A 14,790-nucleotide genomic window follows, 5' to 3' on the forward strand; every position below is an offset into this window, starting at 1 on the left:
TTACAAGGAGAGGAAAAGTCCCTCAGGGTGGCCTTTCCTGTCCTTGTAAATATGGAGAAGCCCCCTGCGCCATCAGTCCATCACGAAAAGTGACGTACTGGTGGCGCAGGGGGCTTGTAAATCTGCCCCCATGTTTTATGTTGTAGTGATAAGTATTGCTTTGTCAGTGAAAGAGAAGCTCCCTCCCTTTAAGGTGTACAAGCACTAAACTGTGTTCTAGTTACTAGATGTGGTTTTAGCTGAAAGAGACGCTCCCTAGCCCTGAAAATGTGCAGGCACTACATTTGGTTCTTGGTGCTGGTGATGATTTTTAGTGAAAGAGAAGCTTGATGCCTCTAAGGTGTGCACAACAAACAAAATAGCCAGACAGATTTACTTTTGAATTTTCGATACCCCCCAGCCTATCAGTTCTGGGGGATCACCTATTTTATTTTAGTATTTTTGTATATTTTTAGAAAAACATTTTATCACTTGATTTACATATATCATCAGGCAGACAGTCATCAAACAGTGAAAAATACATACAGACAAATAAAATGTGCATAAATGTACAAATTTTCAAGAATCCTTACAATCAATACTATCAATTTTTTAGAAACAACACCAAAAACAATTTAATCGAATACCTAACAATTAATTCACGCTAGGAAACAGTCCTTTTTATTAGGTACAAGAAGACAAGCGGACAAACAAATTATGAACACTGCCTGCCTGTCTTACTAAACCGGGGATCAGGAAGTGAATTATAGGATTGCAAGACTAGGGATAACAGAATGTATTAAGTTTGAACGACCCTAGTGGCACCCTTCTTCTTTTTCCCAGGCTTGGGGTCAACGCGTTTTGAACCACAATATTAGTATGGGTTCTCCTCAGGACACGGACTGGATGGAGCCGAAACTGAACATGGCACTTGAACATCACTCATGTGTCATTGCAGTTAGATGGCCTCGCGAGTGCCGGAATTCTTCACATCAGAATGCGTCGTAAACGCAATCGGTGGAGGAATTTCCATGGAAACTATAATTCAAGATAACAACCTCGTGGTTCGTTGCCAGATTTCGTGAGCAAGCTTATTGTTCGAAAGGAGTGACCTGCTCTGTTAGATCACAGGCCTCGTCTGGCATGGCTCATGCCAGACGCCGCCCGTGAGCAAACAGAGCAGGTCGCTCCTTCCGAACAATAAGCTTGATTAAGAAATCTGTCACCGAACTACAAGGTCGGTATTCATGCCAGACGAGGCCTGTGATCTAACAGAGCAGGTCGCTCCTTTCGAACAATAAGCTTGCTCACGAAATCTGGCAACGAACCACGAGGTCGGTATCTTGAATTACAGTTTCCATGGAAATTCCTCCACCAATTGCGTTTACGACGCATTCTGATGTGAAGAATTCCGGCACTCGCGAGGCCATCTAACTGCAACGACACATGAGTGACGTTCAAGTGCCATGTTCAGTTTTGGCTCCATCCAGTCCGTGTCCTGAGGAGAACCCATACTAATATTGTGGTTCGAAACGCGTTGACCCCAAGCCTGGGAAAAAGAAGAAGGGTGCCACTAGGGTCGTTCAAACTTAATACATTCTGTTATCCCTAGTCTTGCAATCCTATAATTCATTTCCTGATCCCCGGTTTAGTAATACAGGCAGGCAGGGTTCATAATTTGTTTGTCCACTTGTCTTCTTGTACCTAATACAAAGGACTGGTCCATAGCGTGAATTAATTGTTAGGTATTTGATTAAATTGTTTTTGGTGTTGTTTCTAAAAAAGTGATAGTATTGATTGTAAGGGTTCTTGAACATTTGTACATTTATGCACATTTTATTTGTCTGCATGTATTTTTCACTGTTTGATGACTGTCTGTCTGATATATGTAAATCAAGTGATAAAATGTTTTTCTAAAAATATACTAAAATACTAAAATAAAATAGGTGATCCCACAGAACTGATAGGCTGGGTGGTATCGAAAATTCAAAAGTAAATCTGTCTGACTATTTTGTTTGTTGAGTATAATTGAGTGGTCCAAGCCAGTTCAGATACAGGACCCAAACCTTCCTTCATGCCCATTTCTAAGGTGTGCAGGCACTGCATTGGGTGTGTGCTGCTGTTGATGTTTTTTGTGAACGAGAAGCTCCATGACGTTGAGGCGTGCAGGCACGTCTTTGGGTTCTTGGATCTGGTTTTTAGTGAAAGAGAAGCACCCCACCTCTGGGGCATCCAGGCACCACCTTTGGTTGTTGCTGCTGGTGGTGTTTTTAGTGAAACAGAATCTCTATGCCTCTGAGGTGTGCAGGCACTGTATTGGGTTTAAGTTGCTGGGGTTTTACTGAAAGAGAAGTTCTAAGACTGTAAGTTGCGCAGGCACTGCATTGGGTTCTTGTATCTAGGGGCGTTTCTTTTAACAAAATATTTTTATTAACGTTGTCAAGAAACCGATATGTTTTGGTGCCAAATAAGTAAGTAAGTAAGCATATACCTGAGTAGTAGGCATCTCTCTGGGGCTTGTTTTTAGTGAAAGAGAAGCTTCCTGCCTCTGAAGCATCCAGGAACCACATTGGGTTCTTGTAGCTGGGGGTGGTATTTAGTGAAAGCGAAGCACCACGCCTCTAAGGCATGCAGGCGCTGCATTCGGTTAATGTTGCTGGGAAGATTTCTGGTGAAAGAGAGGTCCCCTGCCCCTGAATTGTGCAGACACTGCACTGGATTTTTGTTTTGCTGGGGGTGGTTTTTACTGCTACAGAAGCTCCATTCCCTTGAGGCTTGCAGGCACTGAATTAGGTTTGTGTTCCTGGGGTGGTTTTAATGACAGAGAAGATCTTTGCCTCTGAGGTTTGTAGGCACTGCACTGAGTTCTTGTGACTGAAGGTGGTTTTTGGTGAAAGAGAAGCTCACTGACTCCGAGCCGTGCAGGTATGTCATTAAGTTCTTGCTGCAGGGGTGTTTTTTAGTGACAGTATACCTTCATAGCTCCGACAAGTGCAGGCACCATACTGCATTGTGGTTGCTGGGGATGGATTTTAGTGAAACAGAAGCTCCCTGCTTCCAAGGCAACCAGGCACTACATTTCATTCCTTTTGCTCTGGAATTACATTTAGTGATACAGAGGCTCCATCACTTTGAAGTGTGTATACACTACAGTGGGTTCTTGCTGCTGAGAATATTTGTAGTCTTTCATAAGCCCCACGATTTCGTAGAGTACATACAGGCATGCACACAGCTCTTGTGCTGCTGATACTTTTTAACGAAAATAACAGCTTGTTGTTTCTGCGGTCCTGGCAAGTGTGTGTGGTTATTTGTTAGTTATAAAGATGGTCTCTTCCTGAGGTGTGTGGACACCTATTTAGGATCTGGCACTGGGAAAGGTTTGTTGATCATAATGTTTGATGAACAAGAAAGGCTTTACGACAGTGAGATTAGCAAACCCAATGAATTAAGCCTCCATCCTGAGAACAGTTAATTAGCACTAGTGCTTCTAAGACAGCTTGTGTTTTGGCCACTGAGTTATGACTAGCTGATTAGTGAGACCTGCTCAATGCCAGGCGTGCAAACAGTCAGCATTGGACCCTGGGGGTGCAAGGAATGATATGTTAACAAGTGATGCCCACCATCTGTGGGTTGTGCAGATATACTGTGTAGGCTATGGTGGTGCTGCAGGCACAATGTAAGTATAGAGATCCATTTTCCCTGTGCGAAAGGTGTTTAGACAGACTACATTTAGATCTAATGGTGCTGTAAGTGGTTTGCAAGCAACAGGGGTTCCTTGTTTGTAAGGTGTGGCGAAACACCATATTAGGCCCTGGTGGTGCTGCAGGTGTTATGCAAGTGACAGAGGCACCCTGCCTGTAAGATGTGTGGATACACCACATTAGGCTCTGGTGGCGCTGCAGGTGTTATGAAAGTGACAGAGGCACCCTGCCTGTAAGATGTGTGGATACACCACATTAGGCCCTGGTGGTGCTGCAGGTGTTATGCAAGTGACAGAGGCACCCTGCCTGTAAGATGTGTGGATACACCACATTAGGCCCTGGTGGTGCTGCAGGTGTTATGCAAGTGACAGAGGCACCCTGCCTGTAAGATGTGTGGATACACCACATTAGGCTCTGGTGGTGCTACAGGTGTTATGCAAGTGACAGAGGCACCCTGCCTGTAAGATGTGTGGATACACCACATTAGGCCCTGGTGGTGCTGCAGGTGTTATGCAAGTGACAGAGGCACCCTGCCTGTAAGATGTGTGGATAGAGCACATTAGGCTCTGGTGGTGCTGCCACGTCTGTTTGTAACAGAGGCCCTCTGTTTGTAAGGTGTGCAGACACATCAAATTAGGATCACATGGTGCTGCTGATGGTAAGTAACAAGGTCCTTGTTGGTAAGGTGTTCAAACATGCAGATTTAGGCTCTGGTGATGCTGTGCATGGTATGTGAGTAACAGAGGTTCTCTGTCTGTAAAGACTGCAGACACCCCACAATAGGTTATGGTGGTGCTGGGATGGTAAGTGACAGAGGTTTTTGTTTGTAAGGTATGCAGACAGACTGCATTTAGTTTTGATGATTCTGGTATTTGTTAGAAAAGCCCTATGTGTCTGTGGTGTACAGACACTCCTTCAAGGTCTGGTGCTGGGAATGACAAGTTAGTGAAGGAAGCTCCCTTTCTCTGATTGAATGAGACACACCACAGTTACAGACTCATGCAAGCGTGATGGACCAGTCACATGAGCCTTGGAAGGGACCTTTCAATTCCTCTTTGGGGATCCGGGATTCATATGAGTTGATTAGCCCTCTGGGACATCACAAATCCCGTCTAGATTCAGGCATGTCTATTGAGCACCTTTCCAATGCTTACCCTCCTAGCTCTGACTTGAAGAAGGCAAATAATGGCGGGGGCCAGGTACAGGAGCTAAGAGAGGAGAGCAGCTGTGCGTGATTAAGATGGATCTGGGGGTAGATGTTTGCTGTGGTCCCACAACTACCCCCAACCCACCCATGATGGCTGCCCCCATTCTCTTTCCAACTAACACCAGTTAAAAGTCTTCCCCACCATGGAGAAGAAATCTTCGTTGTGCCGGCTGAAGAAAGTGCATAGCCGCTCCAGGATAGCACCTTCCACCGCTGGGTGTGGACGACCCTTGGATTCATCCAGGCACTTCTGGAGGCCACCTTCTCCCCGCAGACAGTAGAATCCCTTGGTTTGGTTGAAGTAGAAATTAGCCGGAGTAATTCGAGGAGGGAGCCCCAGAAACCGCTCTGCCCTGCGCAGCTCTGGAAGTGGGTCCCGGATTAGGTTACCTCCATCCACAACATGGATCTGACCCAGGGGGAAGAAGCGCAGCCAGCGCGCCAGGTGGACTGCATACAGACTGCGCTGGATGGCCTTGTACTGGGTGTTTAGTTGACCTCCACGCAGGAGGATATTTTCAAGGCGCTGGTAGGGCTTGTCTCGCTCCTGGCGATTGTGCAGCACTTGTGTGTAGTCCGACACTAGCCGCTCAACAGGGTCACGGACAATGAGAATAAGGTGCACTGAGCTGTTCATGGCATGGATCCGCTCTGGGGCCTTGAGCGAGGAGAAGTAGCCGGGAGTCTTCTCCACTGTCACTTGTCCCGGTAGTGATGGGGGCATCTGGGATCGGTACCAGGCCAGTCCTTTGTCATAGTTCTCATCTTGGTCAAAGAAGTGCACCTCGGATGTAGCTGCAACCACGTCTGGGTGTAGGTTAAGCATTTCAAGCAGGGCCCGTGTGCCACCTTTCCTCACACCAATGATAATAGCCTGAGGATTACGGCGGCTAATGGCCTTGACAGGGACCATGGGACGTCTGGAAAGCCACAAAGCCTCACTGTGATGAGAGACCACTGCTCCTTTTAGTGGAATCCCAAGCCCCACCAGGAGAAGTAGAAAATATCCAACGAACAAGACATCCATGGCTGCGGTCAGTCCAAAAGGAGCTCACCCATGCTGCTTAGGGGGCACAGGTGGTATCCCCTTAAGATATGGATTGCTGACCTTAAGTTCTCTCTTTGGCGTTACATTTTGGCCTCCTTGTCCCAGTTTAAGGCAACACTGGTTGTTGTTGGTTCAATTATAAATTATTGCAGATTGAATCTTGTAACTTGGCTTGCATTGTCATGGGCTGATACTATCCTCTTGAGCAAAGTCATAACTGGTAAAGTCTCTTGCATTCAGTCATTCCAGATTTATTCAAGTCTCTTGATTTGAGCACTACTTAGTTTCTTTACTTACGTTACCACTAGTTGGCTCTCTTCGCTTGTCTAAGCGAATCCCCAGATGATTCCATTTGTGGTCGATTCCAGACAGGCACAGGCTAGAGAATGGGTAAACTTTATATTAGACACTGTTTTGCAAGTTAGCCACCAAACCTGCATTATATCACCTCCTCTTTAGATATAGCAAAGCCAGACAGTGCATTCTGCAGCTATAGCAACACCAGCCTGAACATGTACAGGGGATTCAGGGTACTCCGCAAGCCACCCTCACTTCACAGGGTCTGAAGTTGGTTCATCAGGGATTTAGCGGTTAGATCCCCAGTGCTCACCCAGGGCTTCTGTTGTTGTCCACCCTACTGTTTGACAGTTCACTTTTTTGCCAAGGTGCGTTCTTGCATTGGGAAGATAGCGGGAAGCCCTTCTGAGCCACAGCTGCACTGCTCTGCAGGGACGTCTTCAAACCTGCTGAAGGGAAGCAGAAGACATTGATTAGGTCCATTCAGACTTCTGGGATGGTCCAAAGTCCATCTGCAAAATATAAATGCGAAAGCTATACAGATACACCAGTGGCCTTTCATGCATGGGTACATTCAAGAGAAAACAAAGAAAATTCATTGAAGCCATACAGGCCTGAGGATGCTTTGTCAGCTAAGTGGGCTGACAGTTTAAAAATACTGATTCACAGTAACAGCAGCCTCTGATGATTGGCCGATTCCAACAGAGCAAGCAAACGGAAGAAGCAAGATGGTAGTACCCCATCTGAAAGAGTGAGAAAGTAACATGATACGGGTGTAGGAAAGCCACCACAGGTGTGCGGAAATAGCGTGACTGCGAGGACAACAAATAACATGACACTAGTCTCGAAAAAGTCTGTGATTTCAGTGTGGGAAAACGACATGCAGTTGGAGGATAGGACACACCAGTACAACCGTGAAAGCTACAGGTGCCAACTCGCTAGAAAAACCTTTGTGTGAAGACTTTATTTGACTATCTGGGTTTGATGAGCCTTTCAGGAAAATCATAACAGAGTGAGTCACCTCTCAGGTAGGTGCCCGTATAACAATAGAAGTGTCTGCCACCTGCTAGACAAGCAGAACAGGCACCTAACTTGGCTTCGGCACCATAGGCCTTTCAGAGGCACTCACCAGCAATGGATACTCTTGAGAACCTTATATTCCAGCACACCTCCATATCAATGCCAATATAAGTACCATCAATGCTACCACCAGAAATCCCACACCATCACCATTACCACAATATCAATACCAACACCAGTTCCACAACACCACAATCAATACCACGAGTAGTGAGGCCAGCACCACTACCCATACAATCACCTTTTCCACCTCCATTACCAGCACCATTGCTATCTCTACCACCATCACTGTTAAGCACAATTTGGTCTGGCTTTAATTTTCTCTCTATGGCAGTCCACTTTCTTTGGGTGTTCCTCGTGCACACTGGGCTTCTCCTCCTGGACAGTCTCTGCCCTTGCAGGGCCAGGCACTCTTCTTCCCTCTCTCAGAAGGCCAGTAGGCTTCTAGACACTAGGCAGATCCTCAGCTCATCCTGAGGAATGTACAGACTTTAAGTGGTCGCCCCTCACCTCTGGGAAACTGGCTGTCAGGTACATACCAGAAGTTATCACACTGAAGTCCTTTGAGTACTCTGTGCAGCACTCATCATCAACATCATAAACTTCGTTTCGATTTTATCAATAAAATCATACAAGTGCAGTAAAAACAATAACAAAAACCAACATGATAAAAAGCAAGGACATATAATAGTTTCATCAGACATCATAACTCAGCATTGTACCTCACGAATAGCTTTACAAACCCCCACAAGAAACGTTGACACATTGTTACAAACTGTTTGTGAATCTAGATGGCCTGGCCTGATACAAAAAAACGATACTTTTTAAAAACGTGTGCCGAAGATGTTCATACAAAGAACAAGTCATAATAATGTGCAAAGTAACGCATTTAAAAGGCATGTTGCAAGTCCATAAAGGGGGCTCAGTATATTTTTACCATATTCCATCAGGATACAACAGCTGGTGAAGCAAAGTTAATTTGAAAAAGGTCAAAAGACGACCGTAAAATATAGACATGTCTTAGAGTAAATATGGCTCAATCCTAGGCACTGGTTTAACATTAATGAAGTTTCGAACTAGGCTCTTGTTCAAGGACTTTGCTTCCTTTTCTGAAGGGATGTATGACGTTACAACGCATACTTTTACCACGCATACCATTACAACGCATAGCGCTTTGGGGTGCTAGATAGTGAATAGTTTAATTTACTATTCCAACTCCAGTCCCCGTGGACACTAGGGAAGGTGTTAGATAGTAAATTAAACTTATTCCCTATCCTAGAGCGCCCCCCAGCGCAATGCGTTGTAATGGTTTGCGTTGTAATGACTGCGTTGTAATGGTAGTGCATGGTAAAAGATTTGTTGTAAAGGTTGTATACCTTTCTGAAGTCAATCGAAGGAGATAAGTCTCCTTGAGCCACACAATATCATGTTTGGTAATGCTGGCAGAATTAAAGCATAATTCAGGTCTACCGAGGTACGAGAGGTTCTCTCGAATATATATCAGTCAGGGAATTTTAGGAAGACAATCCAATTTCATGCACTCTAATATAATGAATCTGTTCAAACTTAACACATCCTTTAACCAGACATTACACCAAAGCAAGAGAGGGAGCAACCGAATTGAATCTACGATGTATTAGAGGCCCAACTCCTCATGAATAATTTCGGTGGGAATCGACTGTCCCAAACCCAAGAGCTCTCTGAGAAATGTATTCTCTGCAATTCCCAGAGGATCAATATTGACATAACCCCAAATTTCGCTGCTAAAAGTTGATATCGGTATACATTATAGAAATCCAGCAAGATTTGTAATGGCTTTTGACCTAGGAGGGATGAAAATTAATTCACACCATCAGCGTCTCTTATCAAATTGCCAGTGTTCTTCTTAAGTAGAGGTTGCAAATTAATTTTGAATCAATTAAAATACCTATGTAACTAACATTGTCAATCTTAGACAATGTGTGGCCCTGCAAAGAAAACGTTATGCTTTTCGTATTTTTTGGTCCTAAAATCATTACTCATAAAGAGAGAATCCTATTAAGTGAAAGATATCTGTAAACACCACTGGCTTACGAGGAGGAGGGTGGGTGCATGTGGACCTGCAGCACTACATGCAATGAACAGATCCTTACAGGATAAGTAATATAATCTGTTCATAGCATGTGTGGCTGCAGATACACATGCTTTGCATTGACTGAAAGAAGTACTTTGGCACAAATAGCACCCTATTTGCCAGCGGACTGTGGTTTGGGGGGGAAAGTAAAGCTTATTTTAGCTTTTTCAATGCACTTGACAATCCACTTGGCAATCCCTGTCTTAGGCTGGGAAAAGGTCGCAAACAGTTTTGAAAAATATCTGGTTCTACCGATATACAACATAAGAGCACGCTTGAAATTAAGTGTGTAGAGCGAACTTTCAGCTGCCAAGTCTGGATGTGGAAAGAAGACAGAAAGTTCAATGGTCTGGTTAAAGTAAAAAGAGGACACCACTTTGAGTAAGATTTTTGGATTGGCTCTAAGAACCACGCTGTCCTGATATACATGGAAGAAAGGTTCCTTATATGTGAAGGCCTGTAGTTCACTAACAAGTCTTAGGAATGTTATAGCTACCAAGAAGGCAACTTTCCAAGAGAGAAACAGCAAAGGGCATGAATGCAGCGGCTCAAAGGGGAAGCCCATAATTCTGGTGAGGACAACATTGAGGTTCCTGGCTGGGGTTACCCTTGATGGAGTGACATGCTTAAGGCCCTCCATGGAAGCTTTAATTACAGGAATTTTGACAAGCGAAGAGTGTTCTCTGATTTGCATATTTGCAGCAATGGCGTCTAAATGTAGTTGGATTGATGTGTAGGCTAACCCTGACTTTTGTAAGTATAGTAGACAGCACATAATGTCTTGCACTGTAGGCATACAAGGGTTTATGTGTTTTGAAGTATAGTAGTGGACAAAACATTCCTACTTAGCAGCATAGCATGCCTATGTGGAGCGCCTATGATTTTCCTGACTATGTCCATGCAATGTCGAGGTAGGTTAAGGGAACAAAACTCTAGGACCTCAGGAGCCAAATTGGAAGGTTGGGTTGTACGAGGTCCAGGTGTCTGACTTTGGTGTGTTTTAATGTGAGAAGGTCTGGACTGTTGGGGACCTTCTCATGGGGTGCCATGGAAATTTCCAGAAGGGCGGAGAACAACGGTTGTTTGGCCCTCATTGGACCCAACAGGAATAGGCTAAGGGATGTTTGCTTGAGCTTCCTGACCATGTAAGGAATCAATAGAAGAGGAGGAAAAGCATATGCAAAGATCCCAGACCAATCCATCCATTTACAGGGGGTGTGGAAACCTGGCAAAGGAGTTTGGGCACTTTGTGTTTGTGTGTGTGGACAAAAGGTCTATGTTTGGGGCATCCCATCTCTGGAAATAAGGAAATAGGACTTGAGGGTGGAGTTCCCATTTGTGGACTTGCTACTGTGTCCTGCTGAGCAGGTCTGCAAAGCTGTTGTCTACTTCTGGAAGATACTCTGCCCGAAGATGAACTTGGTGATGGATGGCCCAGCACCAGAATTTTACTATAGGGCAGATAGCTGAGGGGAGTGAGGGCATCCTTTCTTTTGTAGGTAAAACATGGCGGGCATGTGGTCCATGCGCACCAGGACTAACTTGCCTTGAATCTGCTGAAGAAAGGCTTTAGGAGCTAGATGAACAGCTAACAGTTCCAAGTGGCTGATGTGGAGACCACTTTGATGAGGTGGGAGTAGAACCAGAGTTGTGATGTCGTTTAGGTGTACTCCACAGCGGACTAGAGATGCGTCTGAGGTGATGTTCACTTGTGGAACTGGGGCTGCAAAGGTTCTGCCCTGAAACAGAGTGTTGCTGTTCCAACATTGTAGAGAGCGATGGGTGCTGGCCCTTTCAAACACTAGATCTTCAATCTAACCCTCCGGTTGTGACCACTGGTTTGAAAAGCATTCATGAAGTGGGTGCATTTTTAATCCGGCATGAGGCACTGTGACAATGCATAAAGCTATCATTTCCAGAAGGTGCATTACAGTGCTAACGGTGTGCGGATACAGTGGCTTAAAAAGAGGGCAAAACTGCTGGAATGCTTGCAGCCTTCAGAGAATGGGGAAGGTGTTGCCCACTACAGAGTTGGGAACTGACCCTACGATGGGTTGCTTTGAAGAGGCTCCAAGTGTGACTTTGTGGCGTTCACTGTGAATCCCAGGCTGTACAGCAGGGAGATTGCGATCTGGGTGTGGATTAGGCATTCCAGTCTGCTGGAGGTCTTGATGAGCCAATCAATGAAGTAGAGGAAGGCGTGAGCTCCTCTCCTCCTGAGGAGGGCAGCTACCACAATGAAACATCTGGTGACACCAAATGACAGTACTTTGAACTGGTAGTGTTGACCACTTACCATGAAGCAGATGTAGCATCAATGAGCTGGAAGGGTCAGGATGAAAACATAGGCATCCTTCAGGTCTAGTGTTAGACTTGCCATCTTTGGCGTGGTTTCCCTTGACATTTTGCCTCTACCTCCTGTATTTTTGATGCTGTGCTGGATTTTATTTTTGCTGGCTTAGATGCTTTAGGGACTTTGTCATTGTGGATCAGTGTCAAAGTGCAAGTGCTCCCTGTGTAAATTGTTGTTACAATTGATTCTCCCTGATTGGCTTATTTGATTTACTGGTAGGTCCCTAGTAAAGTGCACTGAGTGTGCCAGTGCCTGTAAATCAAATGCTACTAGTGGGACTGCAGCACTGATTGTGCCACCCACGTGAGTAGCTCTGAAAAGGTATCTCAGGCCTGCCACTGCAGTGCCTATGCGCAGTTGTTTACTGCCATGTCGACTTGGCAAGTGCACCCAATTCCCAGGCCCAACCTTCCCTCTTCTTGCATGTTAGTCACCCCTAGGGTAGGCCCAAGGTACCCCTGTGGGCAGGGTGCAGTGTATGTGAAAGGTAGAACAAGCCCTGATGTGTGTGACATGTCTTGATAGTGAAATACTACCAATTTAGTTTTTCACTATTGTATGGCTATCTGTCCCCAAAGGATAGAATGGGGAGTTTGCTCATAACATCCTATGAGCATTGCTGCCCATGGGAACACGCTAGGAAAATAAAGTTTGATATGCTTGAACTCAGACTGTTAAGATGCATCTTTTAGTGAGGGTGATTTTTACAATCTGTGTTTGAAAATACCACTTTTGAAAAGTAGCTATTTTCTTTCCTAACCATCCAGTGTGCCTCTGCTAGGATCTGGATAGACTGTCTGGTTGTAGAGTGACAGGAGCTGGGGAGGTACAGTGGCTCCAGGAAGTCGGGATGAGTCAGGGCTGGTCTGAATAGGCCTGGGTTGCATTTAGAGTAAGGTGGATGGGATTTCCTTTCATCTGAAGGGGCCTGGTCTGCCTTGGACAATGCTGTCTCCACCTCCTGCCGGGCAGCTGCACCAGAGAGGACAGAACTGGTTTTGGCTGGGCATAGACACTCTCTGCATTCAGAGAACATATACATTTACTGTATAAAAAGAGGGGCTCAGACCCCAGAACTTCATACTACTTTTGGAATCACGGGGAACCTTTGCCCAGGAGAAGAGCTGTAGAAACTGAGGAGAAGTTCTGCCCTTTTGCTGTGTGTCTGGGGTTGGCCTGCAGTTGCTGTTTTTGCCAAGGAAAGGAGAAGGACTTTGCTGTGTGCTGTGTTCACTGCTTGAAGAAGATCTCCAAGGGATTGAGTAGAGCTTGCCTCCTGTTTTGAAGTTTCAGGGACACAAAGACTTCACTCCTAGCTCCCCTGAACTTCCATGCTAGAAGTTCTGAACTGCCACGAGGTGCCTGTGATGGTCTTGGGCCTCTGGAGGTTGTTTCTGCTGTCGAGAGCTGGAAAAGTAATGCAACTACAAGAAAATCGATGCATCGCTCTTCTTGCAACAGTTTTTCTGATGCAGCAACACGGTACGAGAAAAATCTCCACACATCGCCGCACCGCTGCCAAAACTGATGTAGTGCCTGTCGCCGTTGCAAGAACTGAAGCATCAGAGGGGTAGCGGCTGTAGAAACTGATGTAACACTGCTCGATGACGCCGCATCAATCGCCGGTGCATCCTGGATTTCCATGCATCGTATGTGTGCAGCACGTTTTCCTGACGTAACACCCGCGGACCAGAATCAGATTGAAAATGACGCATCACTTCCCCCTACAGATCGAACACGACACATCACTTCTCCTGCGTGCAGCAAAACTGTTGCGTTGCCTCCCCATGGTCTCAGGAACTGATGCATCTCTTTGTGTTTGACGCTTCTCATCTGTGCAGCTGTTTGGCCTTGTGAATTTTGTCGCAACAACGGGTACTGTGAGAGAAATCACTCATCCACAGTTTTCTATGGACCCAGTTGCTTAAAACCGTTTTAAAGTCATATTCTTAATACTTGTATGTTGGATTTTTGTCGTTTTGGTCTTGTTGAGTTTAGATAAAGAAACTTTATTTTTATGAAATGGTGTGGTGTCCATTTGTGGTGTTTTCACAGTGTTACTTTGAGTGTTGGTACAAATACTTTACACATTGCCTTTGGGATACGCCTGTCTGCTCATTCCAAGGTACCAAGGGGGTGAGCAGGGGTTATCTAAAGTGTGCATCCTCCTTACCCTGACTAGAAACAAGGGTCCCTATTTGGACAAAGGTACCTACCTCTGCTAACTAGAGACCCCCATTTCTAACATCTACCATGGCCATGAAGTTGCTTTGCTGCAGTAGTAGGATGATATCATGCAAGGCAACAAAGTGGAAATGTTCTGACAAGATCTATCTGTTTAGAGGATGGAGTTCAAGGATTGGTCTGAAGGATCTGTCCTTGGGAATGAAGAAGTCTAGGGAGTGGACGGCTTTGCCATGGTGTTGGGGGGCACTGGCTCTATGGCTACTTTGAATAGGAGTGCCTGAACCTCCTCTTGAAACAATATGACATGTGCTGGGCTTAGTTTGCGAGAGCGAGGGTGGAATGTACGGTGGGGCTGAGATGATCCCCAAGCAGCATCCATGCCCGGAAATGAATAGGACCCACCAGTCTGTGGTGATCTCTTCACAGCAAGGAAAGAACCCTTGAAGTCTCTCCCCTGACAGGTGTTGTGTTTAGGTGTGGCAAGTTCGTTTTTTAAGATAGAGGCTCCGTTCCTAGGGGTGCCTCTGCCATGGCACTTAAAACCACTTCTTCTGAAGGAGCCTTGTGTGAAACTTCTGGCAACCTGTGGGTGTTAAACCTTTTGCTACCAATGGTAGGACTGGATTTGGTCTGGGAAAGTGACTTTGGAGTCACCTCTTCACTGCTACCTACGAATGGATCCCCTATTGGAAGGAATCTAAAGGGCACTGGTGGAGGAAGAGGAGGAGAAGGCGGAGGAGCAGAGGCTTTGTCTTTGGGCTTCTTGGCAGGTGAGAAGGGCACAGGAGTGTCTAATGACATGGCCTCCTCGAAGGCAAGCCTATA

At 45.6% G+C, this 14,790-nt stretch overlaps 1 protein-coding gene across 1 annotated transcript in view; it reads right to left on the bottom strand.

The window, feature by feature from the left end:
* Positions 1-3,132: 3,132 nt before the first annotated feature.
* The window catches only part of LOC147679803 (heparan sulfate glucosamine 3-O-sulfotransferase 1-like), a 60,919-nt gene continuing 49,261 nt past the window's right edge, over positions 3,133-14,790 (bottom strand). Inside the window, exon 2 of the mRNA XM_086943360.1 lies at positions 3,133-6,678. Within this exon, the coding sequence (XP_086799486.1) occupies positions 5,003-5,914 (912 nt within the window). The 5' untranslated portion in view covers positions 5,915-6,678 and the 3' untranslated portion in view covers positions 3,133-5,002. The remainder of the gene's footprint in view (positions 6,679-14,790) is intronic.

The sequence above is a fragment of the Lissotriton vulgaris genome, chromosome 11, assembly GCF_964263255.1.
Source record: "Lissotriton vulgaris chromosome 11, aLisVul1.2, whole genome shotgun sequence".
In the NCBI taxonomy this organism is placed as follows: domain Eukaryota; kingdom Metazoa; phylum Chordata; class Amphibia; order Caudata; family Salamandridae; genus Lissotriton; species Lissotriton vulgaris.